This window comes from Seriola aureovittata, chromosome 10, assembly GCF_021018895.1.
Source record: "Seriola aureovittata isolate HTS-2021-v1 ecotype China chromosome 10, ASM2101889v1, whole genome shotgun sequence".
NCBI classification, from domain to species: domain Eukaryota; kingdom Metazoa; phylum Chordata; class Actinopteri; order Carangiformes; family Carangidae; genus Seriola; species Seriola aureovittata.
This window is the reverse complement of record NC_079373.1, coordinates 18,699,622-18,718,312: the sequence shown is the minus strand read 5'-3', so window position 1 is coordinate 18,718,312 and position 18,691 is coordinate 18,699,622. Positions and strand designations below refer to the sequence as shown.

The 18,691-nt window shown below is 43.2% G+C and overlaps 2 protein-coding genes across 3 annotated transcripts in view; both read left to right on the top strand.

Annotated features, from left to right (window-relative positions):
- b4galnt4a (beta-1,4-N-acetyl-galactosaminyl transferase 4a) overlaps positions 1-3,402 on the top strand; it is a 127,950-nt gene extending 124,548 nt beyond the window's left edge. For both annotated transcript variants that reach the window (XM_056387066.1, XM_056387067.1), the window contains exon 20: positions 1,121-3,402. In XM_056387066.1, coding sequence (XP_056243041.1) covers positions 1,121-1,235 — 115 coding nt within the window. In that variant the 3' untranslated portion in view covers positions 1,236-3,402. The remainder of the gene's footprint in view (positions 1-1,120) is intronic.
- A 2,476-nt stretch (positions 3,403-5,878) lies between these two features.
- abtb2b (ankyrin repeat and BTB (POZ) domain containing 2b) overlaps positions 5,879-18,691 on the top strand; it is a 44,121-nt gene continuing 31,308 nt past the window's right edge. The window contains exon 1 of the mRNA XM_056386257.1: positions 5,879-7,318. Coding sequence (XP_056242232.1) covers positions 6,427-7,318 — 892 coding nt within the window. The 5' untranslated portion in view covers positions 5,879-6,426. The remainder of the gene's footprint in view (positions 7,319-18,691) is intronic.

The following is an 18,691-nucleotide window of genomic DNA, read 5'->3' as shown; positions in this document are numbered from 1 at the left end:
ATTGTCTCAGGTTCCTCTTGAGCTATAGATTAATTTGAGCAGGTGTTAAGACATGCACCTCTCAGATTTCTGCCACCACTGAGAATGAATAACAAGGGTGGAGATGGAATATCATTTTTGGCACTTTTAAAATGTTATTTTTTCAATACTTCTCAGAGATTTCAGAGATGGCTAATTCAAAACCTGACCTTTTACTGACCCTTGAATAAAATCAGAGTAAAAGGTTTAAACAGACTATCGAAGGCACCCCCTGGTTACAGTTACCAAGATCAGTTGCTGTGGTCTCAGTCTTTTCTCCTTGATGAAAAAAACTTGTATCTGCAGGCGCTGAAATGTCTCACAAAGCATTGATTTCAATTCCCTCAAAAACAGAGCTTAGAAGGTATTAAAAAGTCTCCTTTCATTTACAAAGGTTGTGAATTTTTTTTCTTGCCTGCTGCAGACAGTAACATTAGTTTTACCTTTTGGCTGTTGGAACACAGTTGCTCGGAATCGAACAAGCAAATCAAATCAAACAAATAAAAGGTCCCCTCAGCCGTCCGGTGTAGGACCCTCAGACTGAAAGAGACATAAAATAAATACAAACAACACAACACCACATCTTTGTTGTTGTTTCTCTCTTTGTGGCAGTTTTGTGTCTCTTTGTGGTCATTTAGTGTCTCTGTAGTAATTTTGTGTTTCTTTGTGGCTATTTTGCATCTCTCGTTTTGCATTTCTTTGAAGCCTTTTTGTTCTTTGTGGTTGTTTTGTGTCTCTGTGGGATAGCTCATCTGTCTTTGTAGTATTATCATTAAGTTCTGTGACTTTCAAACAAGACATTGAACAGTCACTTCATACAGTGCCCCGTAGGCCTGTTAAGTAATTCATAGGTCCAGATCAGGTTAATTGATCAATTATATTACTAGGAATAAGTTACTGCAAAAAATAAATGAATGTACTTAATGTACGTAGCTTTAGGCTTTATTGTTTGTTTTCCATCATTCTTCATCCGTTATGACCATGAAAACGGTATTAAATACCATTATCCGTGGGAATACAAAGTCTTTCATTTAATTCGGAGAACGCTGCAGACACCCTTTAAAACCCAGTTTTAACCTAGTGTGTCTCCCTCTCCATCCAGGGTGTTGCAGAATGGTTTGGAGGTTGAGCGACTACGCTTGAGACACTTCTTTCACTACTACCACTCCAAACGAGGCATGTGGAACGCCCAAAACAAGAAAACTCCTAAGGGATAGCGTTCCCTGCTGGTCGGAGGATCCTGAAAACCTACCTGCAGATCCACTGTGTGAGAGAGAGAGACCTCTGGTAGCTCGCTCCACTGCCTGAACTCTGCCTTTTCTTGAAGCCAGGCTCCTTTTCGGGGATGCCTCTGTTTCGCCAGCGGCCCCTCTTGTATGCTTGTCTGTATGAGGAAACGGAGTCCAAATGTGAACTTTGGAAGCGAGCTGTTTATGCAGACAGATCTGAGTCATCACTTTGCCTCACTGACTGAACTACTGTACAGAGAGAAGAGAGTTATTTTTGTTCTCCTTCTCTCTGCCCTTTTTTTGGCGCAATGTTTTCAGACAGACTGGAAAGCAGCTGTTTTCGTGTGTGTGTTTGTGGGTATGTGTGAGTATGTGCTGTATATATACAAGTGTGTGTGGGTGTGTTGCCGCTTGCGTGTGCTTATGATGACAGGAAGCACCTTTTTCTAACAAGGAGATGAGAAGACAACCTAAGATCTTTTTTTCTAACACGCTCTCACATGGGAGCCTTATAGAATGTGTGACAACATGTTATTCCGATAGATTCAGACATGGTGGCGTAGCTCGAGTAGAGGAACTATGGTTTTGGTAAACACTATTTCTAAATACATCAACTACTACCTGTTGAATATCATTAACCAGTATGACCGAGGTGCTGACGTTTTCCCGATATTTGATATAATGAAACAAAAAGTTTCCTAATCAGAGAAGCCCTTTTCCAAACAGACACTGACAGATGCATCATCTTTACATCTCTTCTGTCCCTCTCTCTTTTATCTTCAATTCATCTTCAGCGTCACGGTAATCTGTGTATTTGTATCTCTTGAAACGTTATATAGAGCCCTGCTGCTGTTTTGTAATATCAGTTTTACATCCAGATTACTGCTAGCTATCGGTTATGACTTGATTCATTTTGTTTCATTATCTGAAATTTGTTTTGCTGTTAGTTATTTAAAAGGGGTTTTCATTTGTACGGACACTCTAATATTTGGGGGTGCTATTTTCTGTTTTAAAACACTGAATTTGTGAATGGTTTACACTTTTAAACTCTACTGACGGTATCCTTCATTCCCTCCACATCTCTAACCTCATTGTCAACTGGAACGTGACACTGTAACAGGAGGGGAGCTGAGGACTACGACAGCTTTCTGACATTTGATTTGAAGTTGTCACACCATTGTTTTTTAAGCATTTTCTGAGCTGAGAATTGCATTTCATATATTAAATTTGGGGGATTAAAACTTTATCTCTCATATTAAAAAATACCACGAGACAGGTTAATGCTTCGCTGTTGAAAACGTCGACACTCTTCTTTTTAGCTTGTATAAAGCTCCGGCAGGAGGGGAGAGCAGTTCATGTGTCAGACACGATGTGGCAAGGCATGGCTGTTTCACAAATGTGTGCCTTTATCAGGGTTTGGCTGCAGGCAGTTTTTAAACTACTCTAATGACAGAAGAGGGCAGGGACAGACAGAAGTACAATGTTATTTATCAGCAGGCTGTAATGTCACTGTAAATTCAGATACACTGTAAAAGAAGGAAATATGGTTCTCTTAAACAGATTACAGATGTGTCAGTCTGTTTGTTATATTACCTTAGAAGCAAGGAGTGTACTTTGCAAGCCAGTTGCCTCCGTTGGTGAGATAGACAGAGATGGTATAAATGACTACTGAGAGGGAACAGGAGGTGTCATGGAGACTCACTGGCAGCTGCTGTCAAGCGGGACCCCACCTGCTCCCATTAGTTTGGCTGGAGGCCGGGCTGCTAATGCCTCTGTTTATGCAACATGGTACTTATATTGACGGGGAACGGCTGGAGGGCTCAAGACTGGACATATATATGGATGAAAGCTAATGATCTGTTATTGACTATGCGATTGTCAAAAAATGCCCTCCAAGACCCTCTCTTTGCCTCTACAGGAAAAAAAAGGTCTATTCTGTACGTCATTTAACATTGACATGGGATTATTTAAAGAACAAAAGAAACACATTAAATATAAGAATATATATATAAGAAACATAAAAATGAAAAATAGGAATATACATTCCAAGGTAATTTCTGTGAAATTGTTTTGTAGAGAAAAGGTTTTAAGAATGTATTGTACTTTTATTTTGATTTGTTGGGTTTTTGCAAATAAAATTTTATGCTTACGTCCACATCATTTTTCAGATGCGTTTTGATTTTTCAATTTTAGTTGGTCTTACTTATTGTTGTTGCTTTGTAGTGTCAACAACTACAACAAATGGAAGTAACTCCATTCCCTATCTGACCACAAGGTGGAGCTGCACCCACACAAACACATATACTGTACCCACAGAGGCACAGTAGTTGAAAGACATAAAACACATTTAAATGATGAAATTAAATACATATTTGCTGCAGGGGTGGGTTGATTCACTGTAGAAAAAAGACACAATGCATAATGAGAAACATGAAAAATATTGCCAGAGTTCAAAATCCCCCTGTCACATGCTCACACGCACTTGGACCAATGTTCTCGAGAGTGTAAGGGATCACTTCCTTTATGCAAATAATTCAACCGTTTGTAATAACATGAGTAGCTCACTTTGATTATTTCAGTTAGGTGACGTGATAAAGCTTTTCTCCTCCGCACAACAGGTTGAATCAAGCTCAGTGGGTGTGTAAAACACCCATAAAATTCATTATACAGCCTACAACAGCTGAATGTGACTCAAGAACTCCTATTGAAATGTCAAACCTATTTCTTGAGCTCTACTTATAACTATGGCCAATTCAGCTAGATTAAGATATATTCAAACTGATTACTGAAAGCACATTTTGACAAGATTTCAACAAACTCTAATGCACTTAGCTACACATGCAAAGTCAATATGATATCATGTGAAAGCCTTGCTGTTTTTACTCTGAGGCTGACATCACTATCCAGCTAGTCGTTATAACTTAAACTGATCTAATATAACATTCATTGTGTTTTATGACCAACGCAGAGTGAAAACCAAACATTATGAAACTAACAGTTTGAACCCCAACAGGGCTGATGTGTTTTCAAACCACATTTAATTATTTGCAGAGTTTTTTTGTTTTGATTTGTTGACCCTCCCCCCCACTAGTGTGTGATATTGCTATGAGTGGTGCGCTGGCTTGACGTATGCCCTGAACACGCACACACACACACACATTCACACACACAGGCCGTGAGGTAAGCCTTGTCTACACCACAGCTACATGAGGTCTGGATGAGGCAAGTGCTAACCTCCTGTGATCTGCTCTACGCCCTGTGTGTGTCTTCTGATCTCATTTAGAGCAGATTTGACTAATAGAGACAAACAGGGGAGGTTAGCTGGACTGAAAGGTTGACTCTGTTTTCAGTTCCCCCGACTGAGTGATTCATAGAACATGATGTGTGAGTGTGTAGGTGGTTGAGAGTCACTTTTTCCACTTGAAGTACATATACTGCATAATGTAGAATGTGCGGTAACTTAAAGATCTTCATACGTGCAAGAAAACATTCATTACAGTCACTTTCACAATGTGTTGCAGTCTCACGGGCACGCAGGGTACGTGCTCTGCCCTAAACCCATTATGTAATAGTGTTGGATTCTTGGGACACACCCTACCTGTCTGTGTGAGTGCAGAGTGATGAAAGGCAAGTAGTCACAGGCTTCTTCAGCATGTTTGTTTTATTTCACCTTAAGCGTGTTACACCACCAAACCAGAAACAACAAACTTGATGAGCCAAACTGTGAAGTTTTGTAAGTGGATTTGCTCACTCTTTGTTTTGAAAGCAAGAGCTGGCACTTCTTTTTTTTTTAAGGCATTACCTCTTCTGAACTGGTACTGAATGAGCACAAAGTAGAGGACTGGGTACAACCCATATACACCAGTAAACAACTTCTTAGTTGAACATGAAAAAAGAGAAGAAAAACAGATATATATTGCATATACTTATTCACGCCATTACATTGTTTCTATCTTCAGCGCAATCCTAAATAAGCCTTTAAATGCACTTTCAGTGAAAACGCCAAGCCTCAATAGATCAAGGCAAACACTGCTCCACCTCTTACACTATTACCACGGGCTTTACAAATACAATATGTGTTACAAGCTGCAGGTGAGAGATTAGCTAATGTGTAGGCAGAAAGCCAAGTCCCCTCTGAGTCAACATGAGGAGATAACTGGAGTCTGCTTGGAAGGCCTAAGCTTTTTGGTTCCAGTAAACTAATCAGAGAATTTTGCCCACACTTGTAAATATCCTAATAACAAAAAAAAGAAAAAAGTATTTGTGTACTTGTATGAATAATTAAACTAATCAAACACTGAAACATAAAGAAACACAAACATTTTAACCACAAAAATAGTAATGGTAATAGCTGAAGCGATATAAAACTTTTGTAATGATGCCGTGTCACTGTGTGAAAAAGTGCGTAATTCGTAAGTCAAAGAAAATACATCTTAATATAGGTCACACATGTTAACGGAATTTGTTTGATGCTCATTTGGGACAAAACAAAGTTTACTTACTCACCCAAATTTAGGACAGATTTGGAGCCGTTCTTGATTGGCTGCCGCAAAAGTCGGCTTCTTCTGATTGGTGTTCCGTGCTGCTTCCGTGTTGTCAATCAGTAGCAGTCCCTCCTCTCACACATCTGTAGCCGACTCTCTCCGGCAGGCTGTTTCAGCGAGGCACCGGGACAGGAGAGCGGTGAGGTAAACTCGGACTTTTCCACGGTTGTTTGCGAAAACGAAACAGTTTCGTTCTGTTGAGCGGTAACACGGGGCTTGTGTCCTTTTCCCCCCTTAAATTAACTCGTGTGGCTGTTTTTAGAGAGCGGGGAGACATTTCGTCGTGTTTTAAAAGACTGTGGACACTGGAGGAAAGTTTAAATCCCTGCGCTGCCCGGGGGAAAGGTGAGACGGGTGCAACTTTCATTTTACTCGCTGCCCAGTTTGTAAACTACAAAATAGGGCGGTTTTGACTATAAACTGTCTGCCAGGATTTTCTCCGCTTGTGCAGTTGTGTTGTTTCGCTGTCCTACACTGAACTCTGTGAAGCAGCATGTCTGACAAGTGTTGCGCTGTGTAACCAGTTCATCCTGCTCTGCGGGGAGTTTCGACGACTGCTTAGGTGACTTCCAGGTAAACCGCTGGCGAGGTTTGCAGCTCTTTCAAAGCACCCTTGTAAAAGCCGTTTCACCATAATGGCTGGTTTGAGCAATGTCCACATGAAAACCCTGGAGGACCTGACCCTGGACTCGGGCTACGGGGCTGGGGACTCCTGCAAATCCCTCAGCCTGTCCTCCTCCAAGTCAAACTCTCAGGCCTTCATGACGGCCCCTCACCGGGGCAACTGGTGGTACTACTCCGGCTCCATGAACAGTAGGAACAACAGCTGGGACACGGTCAACACTGTCCTCCCCGAAGACCCGGAGGACATCTTCTCCAAGTGTCCCCGCTTACCTGAGCTGGAAGAGTTCCCTTGGACCGAAGAGGAGGTGGCCAAAATACTGCGCAAAGTGGCCGAGAGTGGGAGCATCAAAGGAGGACCTACACCTGTGTTCTCTCCGGAGGCTGTGAGGCGGCTGTCCGCTCTCCTCCGCAGGGCTCTGATCCGCATCTCCCGGGAGGCTCAGCGGCTCAGCGTCATGCACTGCCGCTGCACACGTTTCGAGGTGCAGAGCGCCATGAGACTGGTGCTGAGCTGGGCCCTGGCCGACCACTGCGTCTCTGCTACGGTCAAGGCTATCTCCATGTACAGTATGAGCGCCGGGGAGCTGCTGAGGAAGGGCAAGTCCGCCCGCTGCGGCCTCTCCTTCTCCGTGGGACGCTTCTTCCGCTGGATGGTGGACACCCGCATCTCCGTGCGCATCCATGAGTACGCGGCTATATGTCTGACTGCATGCACGGAGGCTCTGGTGGAGGAGATAGGAGCCCGAGTGCTGGTAGCCGAGAGGGGTCACTCGGGGCCGGATTCAGGGTCAGGTTGCACCCCAGTGAGTGCAGAGGCGCTGGAAGTGGTGGTGAACAATGACGCGGAGCTGTGGGGAGTCCTGCAGCACTATGAACACCTTATCTGCGGGAAGAACGCCAGTGGTAAATATATTTTCCAGTCCTTTTCAGTGTTTAGTGGCTTTGTGTGTAAATTGTTTGTTTTGCTGAGTAGAAATGGATATCATAATTCACCCCAAAGTTTGTATTTTCAGACACACACTCTCCTTCCAGAGTGCTGGTCACCACCTTCCATTCCCCCACAGTCCACGTTTGGAAAAGATGAAATGTGGCCTGCTGTTGGATACAATACATACTTTGTGTCTGAACATTTGATGGATTCGTTGCTAATTTGACTTGACAGAATAGGAAAATGAGGGTGCAGAGGTGTGTGATATGAACAAAGAAAGTATTTTCTCTCTGACCAAGGTTGTACTTGGAGAAATGACTGTTGGATTGTGTGTTGAACAGCTAAATTTGATTTTAACTACTTCACCCTCATTGGTCAGTTGCAAGATTGAGTCCTCACATGTCACTCTTGCTCTGCTGTTGTGATTTGGGATGCACAGAGTCTTTACAGCCCAGGCAGGAGGCTTGTCTGTTGAAACAGCTCTATGTTTACACTGACTTCACCTCTCTTCCCCCTGCTGTGTTGGCTGCACTCCTTTAAAATCCCTATCTTTTTTCCTTTTCCTCATCCTGCTATCCCCCTCTCTTCCTGCGCTGGACAAATCCCTCTCACCCACCACCATCTTCACATATCTTGAATCTCTCTCCCTCCTCTCTCTTCCAGCTCCAGCTGTGCATCCTGCTTACTGTCCATTTGTCGTCCCCACCCTCACATCCCTCCTCAATCAACTCTCTTTCTCTTGCCTCTTTGTCAAACCCTAGTGGATTCGAAGCGCTCTTTCCGTGGCTGTTTTGGCAGCCCAGTGTTGAATTGATTCATGAGCTTGTGTTGGGACAATGTAACCAGCCTTTGTTTGTGGCCCACTACCAGCTCCCTGGAGCAGAGCTTTTTACTGTAGCACAATGGCCTTTTGTTGTGTGATCGTGCAGCTTAGCCCAATGCAGAGGGGGTGAAAACAAATGCTGGGGAAGCTGGGCACACGAGCCCTCACATCTATGGACATAGACTTTTACACAACACAGAGAGAGGGAGGGAGATAAAGAGAGGGAGAGAGGAAATAAGTGCAGCCATTATTACAGGGCCGCAATTAGAAGGCTCACTATTGATCTAAAGTTAAGATGTTATCATCCAGGAGCACCGTACTGTGCAAACATGGCCAGCATGTGAAGAAGAGGTTGATGCTGCCAACTTCCTAAAGGCCTGATATCAGTCAGCACTTAACACACAGTACTTGCATACATGCATGCACACACTCACTCACTCACTTACATTTCTTATTATGTGCGGCAGCCACCGGTTTCATCATCCATTTAAGCCTGCAATTGCTGAAGAGAGTGCAGTGCATTGAAGTTCTCTGTTATCTGGCCTTATGCTTGAGTTGGAGCTATTTCATTGCAAAATAAGTTAAAGAGCAGCTTTTGTCCCAGTATTTAACCAGATGTCTTTTGGTTGGTTTTGACTGGCCTATTTTGGTGAGTTCAGTCACTGGTTTTGAGAAAGACCAGTGTGAGTGTGTGTGTGTGTGTAATAACAACAGACCATTATTCTGACCACCCTAGTTTTTTATAGGCCCAAGACTGGGCTGTGCAAGCCACATGCCCCTCTACCACCTTACCACCTGACACCCCACACCCTAAACTGGCTTTCAACCCCCTCCTGCTCCTCCTGCTGAAGTCCCTTTCCCACCACAACCATCAGTGTACACAAAAGCAAAGATCCATTTTCCACTCTCAGACCAGATTCAGATTTGGAGGGTAGGCTGCTGATCATGTGGAAGGGCACAGTCTGATAAATACTCCCTCCCTCCCTCTTGATTTCTCTCAGTTTCTCCAATTCTTTCCTTTTCTCAGGGGCTGGCCCACATCTGGAACTCTTTAAGTCAGAAATGACTTCTACGGCTCCAATAACAATTCTGAAAACTCCCTCCCTCCTGCCCTCTCTTGCTCACTCTCTCTCTTGGCTCTTTTTCTTTTTTTTGCCATTGCGTTCATGTCCACTTCATCTTTATCTGTTTATTTCTTCTGGTCTACAGGGAGTGCATTAGAGGAACTCACTTGTGATGTGCCAGGATCTTATTCATTACTCATGCACACACTTGTACGAGCACGTTCACGTACACACAGTCGCTGAAAGCTATTTAGTCTGGTTTGCATGTGTTCAAATGGCTCCACAGTACTGGTTGAACTCACTCCATAGTACCACTATACAGAAGAATCCATTTGTCATTCATTTATCCTCACAAGGAAATAACATGAGCAAGCACTTCCTGGTATCGTTTGTATTGATAGTGCTGTAGGGCATTTTAAAGTACAGAATAGTAGCTGTACTAATGGACAGTGGAAGTGGTTACGAAATCGTTGATCTGTACGACTGGCACACACACATCCGTTGAAGAACCTCTGTCAAAATAAAGATCAATCTGAGTTTTTGTGGAATGTTTGAAATGTTCTCAGACTTTGTTGCATCTGTATTTGTTTCCTACCTAACCTGCTGTACCAGTAACCAAATCGTTAGATATCCTTAGATACACTAGTCCTTGACCGTGCTTTTAACTTTAACTTTTAATTGCAGGAGCCAGTAGTGAAAGATTGTGTTTGAAAGGGCTGCTTTAGCGGCTTGAATGTGAACAACTGTATGAACCTGAAGCAGGGACTAGTTGAAAGAGAGCATTCATGCTCAGCAAAATTTACCTGGATAGATAAACTCTGATTTGGTCCAGTACTAACAAAAAAAACTAAGTTGAGTTTTTCTGCTCCAGGTCTATAAAGGTAGTAAAAAGGGCAGTGAGTAATGGGTTTTGAGTGCCCTGAGAGAACAGGGCATATGATTTGCTGCTCAGTATTTCCCTAAATATGTATTTAGCCCAGAAAGAGGCGTGGGAACGGTGGGCAGAAAGATGCAGGGAGAGCGGCCCAGCACTGTGGTCACACAGATGGGGAAACCAGCACTCTGAAAATACTCTCCCTGCTCCACAAATCTGGAGCGGGATCAAATGCAGTTTTGGAAAACATATCAGGACATTATGGGGAAATAGACTTAAGTTCATCCTTGTGTGATGCATGTGTGTTCAGCACGCAGCACATTTGCCCAGGCATTAATAACGAGCCTGTGTTTGCCCTGAATAACTGCACAGATGAATTTAGGTTAACCTTGTGAGCACTGTCACCAGCCCAGTGTGTAAAGAGTTAAGACCGTAAGTCATATAGCTTTAGTGGATAATATGGGTTAATCCATTCCAAAACACTACAATTTATGTTTGGGTGAGTGTAATGTGCGCGTGCGTGTGCATGTGCATGTACCACCTCAGGCTACACACACGCACACACGCACACACTGATGGTCGATTTCACTGTTTGCACTGGCTTCTTGTCCTGTCCCAGCTGTGAAAACACTAACCCATTAGAGTGCTGGTGTGCACATGTGTTTCAGTGTGTTCATCTGTGGGTGCTTCGATGTACTTGTGTGGGTATAGACTATTCCTGGAAAACCATGAGTAATGCTTTCATAGATATGACACCACAAATTATTTGTCTGGCTATTACATGGATTCGGGATCCAGTTGATTTCACATCCTTTGACACAGGAAATTTATTTTGTGAAGTTGATTAATTAACAAAATCAAATAACCGTCTTAGCAGATTGTGCAGCCTGTCTCTACTTGTTTCTCTCTTCTTTGAAACTTTAGTCATTATTTTGAACTCCTGCCACACTCCCCCCTGTTTCATTACAGCAGCATGAGTCATATGTCTTAACACTGTTTACAGTAAAGCACTGATAAGGAGGAAGCAAAAAAAGATGGGGATGACCGATACTCAAGGGAAAAAGGGGCAATGGACGTAAATAGAGACAAAGAGACAGCAAACTTGAAAGCATTCGTGCCTTTGCATCTTGAGTTAGTCTTTCTAATCACATTCCTGGAGAGTAGTGGTGGAGTATTTATACTGTCCAGAGAGAACTGTGGAGTTAAGATTGCTTATTTGGCTTGTTTAAATTGGAAAATGTGCAGCCAGCGTGTCACATGCATTACCACAGAGTCATGGCCGCGGTTCTCGAGGGAATCTGTCCTGCACGTTGGGTTGGGGTTACAGCTGATGAGGGAAGCAGGAAGACTGGCTGGAAGATGGCTGGAATCTTGGACCATGACAGCTCAGTGCATTGCCTGGATGGTAGCAGTGGCTTTGTTGAAAGGAACAACTGTGCATCACATCATTCCAATGTGAAGTCTGGCTTAGAGACAGCACCGCCACATGCACCTGTGTTGGAGTCTAAAATGATATTGAAATCTGAGTGTTGGGTGTCAAAGGTTGAAGGTCAGTGGTAGTTACACTAGTGAGGGCAAGGGTTCCTTGATAGAAAAATATGCAAGATTGAGGACTTAAAGAAAGTGTTGCCATTTTTGCCATGAAGCCAATGGCCATACAGTTGTCTGTTGGATTTGCAATCATATAGAAATCATCAGTAGCATTTAAATGCTATTTTGCTACACATGCTACACATTTATTTGGTCACGTATATACTTTTATGTACAGATAAAAGGATGCATTTACCTGTATTGAAATGAGGAAAAAACATACACACATGCACCATGGGCCTGGACAGGTTTTAAACTTTGCATGCTGGTATTCATGAAACCCAGGACAAATTACTTGTATGATAGTGCTGTTAGCTGGAAGGTCAGATTTCCTGAGGCCAGCTTCTTTAACCTTGAATTGGAAATGGAGATTAAGGAGATCACTTCGTTTTTGAGGATGATTGAAACAAAGTACACGGAGAGGCCATCACTGCTTATGCTTCCTTGGATAATATTCGCCTTGGTTGCCACAGGTTACCAGATTTTTTTTTTTGTTTTTGTCCATCTTGCCCACTTAATCAGTAGCTATAGCAACACCAGCCAAAAAGGAAAAAAAAAAGAGGTAGGATGGCAACACGACCGATAATGACTCAACACTGGGTTTAATAAGTGAGACTGAAGCTGTAGTGTGAGAGAAAATGCTGTTTAACTTTACAGCCTAGACAGAGTGATGAAGAGGATATCAGGATCTTAAGACTTAAACATAAGATTTAGCTCCTGCAGCTCGTATTTCTGTTCCCCCACTGACGCATGCTGCTGGAGAAGTCAGGCCTGTCTGACCTTTACATAACATTGGAGCAGACATGACACCAAAATGGCTTGTGCAAGTTTTAAGTGTTGTTAACTGAATAAACATCCTCCTGGGGCAGAGATAAATTTGCTGATGTGAAAGTAAAAAAAAAAATAAAAGCTTGTTTTGTACATATACCTGATGAATCACATATAGAAAAGACAGACATTTTTTGAAACTGTCTTTCTGAAAATGTATCTGACCTGATGAAGTGTAATATTCAGTGCAATGTAAACTGTAACTGTGACAAAAAATGCAAAAAAAAAACAGGATGCATAATAAGCTGCTTTGCTTGAGTAAAAAAGACTTTTATTGTAACCACCCCAGACATGAACGAAGTACAGTCAGTCTGTTATTGCTCCTAAAACACTATCCATCTCACAGCTCCACCACCCTCTCACTCAGCTATTTAACTTTGGAGATGGCTTGATTAAGTGTCACAAACTATGGTTTACAAAGGAAAAGATGCACAGTGCTCCATTCAGTCTTTTAATGTGCCTGTTTCTGCGGCAGTGCAGATCAGTTCCGCCTTGCTTTCAAACATTTGTACAGATTTCACTAAGAGTAAACTTTGACTAACTCCCCGAGTCTGTGTCAGACCGCAAAACCCCACAAAAATCATCATCTTACCCTTGACAAATCAATGCCAACCATCACAGTTCTAATTGTTAATAAGCATTCGCTGGCATGCATCACTTTTTTGTGCATGTGTGCTCCAGCAAAACTGAAGCCAGTTAGTACAGTCGATACAGAACAATCCTGTGGCTGAATTGGTTGTAATATTTAATTACACACAAACAGATCAGATGGGCAGACTGGTGGGGGGGTGGGGGTGAAGAGAGAGAGAGCGTAGATTGGGACCAGGGAGTGTGTAGTTTAAGTGGAAACAGATTTGTCTGACCAGGGATTGGATATAATAACCCCTTGCTGTGTTCTCTGGTGAAATCTGTTGGAGTCATACGGACTTGGCTGGATGGAGCCATGGAGAGATAGAAAGCGTTTGAGGGAAAGATGGAGCTTCAATCCCACATATCCTCTCTGATTGGGATCTATGTAGCCATGTTGGCCAGAGCCAGATCTCTGCAGCTGAAGTACAGTTTTTGTGTGTAGAATTGCTCCTGTGTATGCATGTATGTGTGCCAAAGGAGGGCCTGTGATCGTTTCCCTTAGCCGACATTGAAAAAAAAAAAAGGACACAGCTTCTTTTGGATGTTCCTCAGCCAAACTAGGAAAGTGATGATTTTTTTTTTCTTTTTCCTTTCAAGTCTAAACTGTTGTTTTTGTAAACGGGCTGAAAGAGGGAGCTTTTTGTGATGCTGTCAGTAACCCCTTTGTCCAGTGGAGTCAGAGCAGCAGTGTGTGGAGGCTGAAAAGCTGAGATATATTGCACTGGAAAAGCAAACACACTTGTCTGAAGATACTCTGTTTTATGCACGACTCCCTCCTCCTCTGTTTTTTCATGAATATATACACCCAATGAAATCTATTTACATATACATAATATATGATGACATTAAAATCTCATAATCAAGATGGACATGAAGGAAGAGATGGAAATATTGCATTTTTCTATTCACCATTTTAACCATTTATCTTACTGTCACTGGACATACACAACAAAACAGCAACCAAAAACACTTCACACGTCTTGAAAATTCATTGGTACACTATCTCTTGTACACATACACAAACAAACACACACACAGATAGTGCAGACAAAGATAGGAAGATGATTTCACTTTAGACTTGCATGACTACTAAGGTTGTGAGTGTACAGAGGGTGGAGTAAGCAAACACTGACACCAGACAGAGATACTCTGTTAAGGACTTCCATTCCTGCTTCTTTACTGGTGATTACCTCCCAGTTCAGTTTTAGAGCCAAAAATCCTTTAAAGTAGGAATAACTGCAGTCATTCATACCTGCTCCTTACAATCAGGAGCTGCCTCACAGACCATCTTCAACAGGTTGAGCAATAGTTTACAGCTTGCATGATGTTTGAGGCAGTTTCTCCAACACCCCAAACAGCCGGCCAATTTTCCAGAGGGAGAAGGGAGAAGTTGGATAGAGAGGGAAAGAGAGTGAAAAAGAAAAAGAAGGAGAATGGAAAAGTAACAGCAGATTTTATGAAAAGCTTGTTGGTGAGTGTGCCAGTTTCAGTCGGCATAGTGCCCTTCCTGACAGGTTAACTGAGGTGTGTGTGTGTGTGTGTGTGTGTGTGTGTGTGTGTGTGTGTGTGTGTGTGTGTGTGTGTGTGTACGTGTACGTACGTACGTACGTACGTATACATGTACGTGTACTATGTTCTTCAGTCACAAGTACGCGACCACAGCCTTTGACATTTCTTCTGTTTTCTTTTTTTCCTTTTGCTTTGATGTTGTGCTGTGTCTCATCTCCATCTCTATTCTGTGCCACTGATGGTATCTGTGCTTTTGAAAAGGACTGCAGTGTGCGTATGTGCACGCTTGTGTGTGTGTTGGCCTGGATTTGTCAGCAAGCTTGATTGAGGGCTGATTGAGTGACAGTTAACAGAGACATCCATGGAGATTTGATGGAGATGGAGATGTGGGGTGTCTAGTCCTGTTTGACTAAACCCAGAAAGAAGTAGCTCTCTTTGGAATAAAAGCATAAGGCTGAGAGTGCTTTGCTTTTTCTTACTTGAAATGTCCACTGACTTTCCAGTGACAGGAATGAAGGCAACATGTTCCCAATTAGTTTTCATTGCTACTATGAGCAGGGATAATGCTCATTACCTCTCTCTCGATTGTCTCGCCTCTCCCCGTCAGACGCTGGAATGTGTTTGTTTGCGCGTCAAGCCTGCAGCTTCGTCAGCAACAACACACACGTAAACATCGAGGCACAGTGGCTTAATCTCTTTTTGCCCACATCACAGGAAAACGTCAGCTCCCCCCCCAAAAAATTGTGCTGATAACCAAACTGCTATGGATTGAAGTCATTTAACGTCACTGTGATTTGAGAGTGTTTCTCTTGTTATGCTCCATCAAACCTTTTAACACCACACAAGGCTCCTCCATTGTCCTTTTGACTCTCTACTTTTTATCTGTCTTTCCAGTGTTGTTTGTGGTTGCTCTTAACCCACATTGACTGCAATCGCTGGCTCTAGTCCTCACCTTTATATCTTTATCTCTTTACTCTCTCCTTTTTTCTGCTTCTCTGCCACAACACCCAGCATGCATTTCAATTTTATTTTCCAAAGCTTTTCCATTCGCAACCCTGTAACCAGTGCCATCTCCTAAAAACATCACCTGTTGGGTCAAGGTCATCCAGATAGACACATGGTGATTAACACAGCCACAGCGGCGCACACAGCATATTTAAACCCAAAACCATGTACAGTAAGGCTTCCTGGAAGTCCCTCGTGGTTAGTGGAGGGAAGGAGCACATTTAGAGCAGGGCCATATGAAGAACACATGTGGGCACAGGAAAACAGACTCTGTCAAGACAGGACACCCTTGGCTGTAGCCTTTAGTCTCCTTCTTTCGATAAGATCTGCAGAGCACATCCACCACATGTGGACTTCTCCCTGGAACCAAAGCAAACAGTTTGTAGCTCATAGATAACCAAAAGAAGATGTGTATTTTCAAGGAAAGTTAGTAACCAAGCGTATTGGTTGAGGTAGAGGTGTGACTTTTGGAATCCCTGCCACATGTTGTGATTTAAGAGGTTAGGTCTGCATAAACATATAAAGGTTCAGATAATGTTTAGGGGACGCAGACAGGGCCAGAACTGTCATCATCAGGTTGCCCTGTATTTTTGCTGCAAATTTGTGAGATTCCTTATCACACAATCACCATGTCTGTGTGTTTCCTTTGAAAATGCTGGGGAGTATGTTTGGACTTGTGTCTATGTTTGTGTGGCGGGGAAAACTTACAGCTTGACTGCCCACGTGTATGGGCTGATGCGATAATCAAACCCTGACCCGACACTTTGTTTGTGTTACTGTGTGTCTCTAGAGGATATGTCTCTTTGGGTATGATCCCACTAATTTGGGCTACATCTGTGTATAACTGTGTGCATGTGTGGACCCATGTCTTATGAGGGAATTAGAGGAGTCTGTCCATTCATCTACATCTTCTGTGTCTCTCTCTCTCTCTGCTGGCCATCCCCTCTCTGCCTCTGTCTATCTGTGTTGTGTTGGCCATCTGTGTGTCACTGCAGGGTCACAGACAGTGTTGGACAGAATACAGTCAAACGATGGTAGCCAAGTTTCCTCTCCCAGCACTGAGATAATCTGCCTATTGACCATAACAGGGGTGGAGGGAGAAGTTAGAGGAGGGAATGGGGTGGTGTGTGGTGGAATGTGACACTGATGAAAGGACGCCTTCTTTGAGCACGTTCTGAGAAATGGAATTTCCTTTGGTTCATCTTGTGTCAAACAGGATGTGAAGATGATGCTTCTCTTCAAAAGATGGATGCACGTTTTGCAAGTGTGTCTCGTGTCTGTCAGTACATAATATGTGACTATGAATTGGACTATTAATATCTCGAGTGACTTTTTGTTGGTAAGTGTGCCTCTGCATATGCAGAGGAGTGGAGACTGCAGAGGAAGTCAGTCAGACAGCAGTTAAACAGAGCACAGCTTAAGCCACGCACAGAGCACCCCTCAGTGCTTTCCCCCTCTTCTCCACCTCAAAAAGCAAAACGCTGCCTCTAAAAACAGTCATAATGCCAACACGATCATCAGCTTATCAAATCTGATTCTGTTTAACTCCATGTAAACCCAATGGGATTATTAAACATGTTAGGATTAGACATTTGTTCCACCTGTGTGCCCTGTAGACACAAGTGTGACTAATTTCAGCTCTATTGAACAAGCATTCTCATTATTTTCCATGTGTTAAGGATTAGGTAACAGTCCATACAGTGCACATACTGTACATACATGTGTCGATGTGTCAGTGCCCTGGCCTTTTGGTGCTTCTGTTAAAAGGCATTGTAAAGGCACTCTCAAAGCCAGCCTGACAGTAGTTAAATATATAATGTATATCTAAGACCAAGCCAAGCATTCCGTCTGACAGGTCAAGAGGGAGGAAGTTGTGAGGCAGGAGAGGTCAACACACCTTTCTGTTATTAACTAAACACACCAACAATATCATTCTTTGTCTATAGTTAATAGCCTGCTTTGGGCATGAAAGTCCTCGACCCACTGAAGGAGCCTTTCAGCAATCCAGTCAGGTGCTAAGAAGGGGTGTGTGTGTCTGCATGATGGGGCTGAAAGGGGCAGATGTGTCAAGAGTTTAAGGTGGATAAGGGGGAGGGGGCGTCACCCTGAGGGTCAGTAAGTCATAAATACTAAATAAACACCCACCCAGCGGGTCAGCTGAGCGCCAGCTAAACTGTGGATTGAACGCAGCTTTCATTTCATCGAGTTGGTTTCATACAAACATTTTGACAGAGTTGTTTTATTTAGTTTCGCCGAAGGGCTTTGCTTTGACACAAGGGCTGCAGATAGGACCCAGAGCACAGGCAGCCTGATGTCAGGAGAACAATGGGGCAAGTTAACAGAGAGGCAAGCCCACACGTGAAAATGCAGGAAGGATATGTCTTGATGCGTCTCTGTGTCTGTGATAACATTGTCTCTCAATGGCAGTGTCTGAATAGACAAAGATAAAAAACACACACACAGAGCAGCACTTGCATTCGAACACACAAAAAAACAAAAGAAAATCACTTGAGATAGAGACACAGACTGATAAGTGGCAAACAGACAGACAAAGATTGAAAGGAATTTACACTATCTTGCAGTGGGCTTTCCCCCTAGATGCAGGTGTGACAACTAGTGTTCCCTTAAACTCATTAGGATGTCTGTGTGATGTCTGCTGTGGATGAGAGAATAGAAAGAGGAGAGGAAAACAGATTCCTGACATCCATCTTGTCTGGATGGGTAGCTATCATCTCCAGCCCCATGCTGGCAGAGACAAACTTTAGTGGGGGCCCCTCTCCTTGTCCTGACCCTGTGGAAACCTCCCAAGAGCTCCAACTCTTTTGCTGCTCCCTGTGTTCCAAGTCTTGAAATGCCATCATCATCTCCTGCAGAGGGGAGCACTAGGACACCAATAACATAATATTTTGCATGTGTGTCCGTGAGACTGTGAGTGGGTGAATGACAGATGTTTGTATGTCTCTATGCATGCATTTGCATATCAATTCCTAACCACAGTTGGATAGAGAAGAGATAGAGGCCCCGA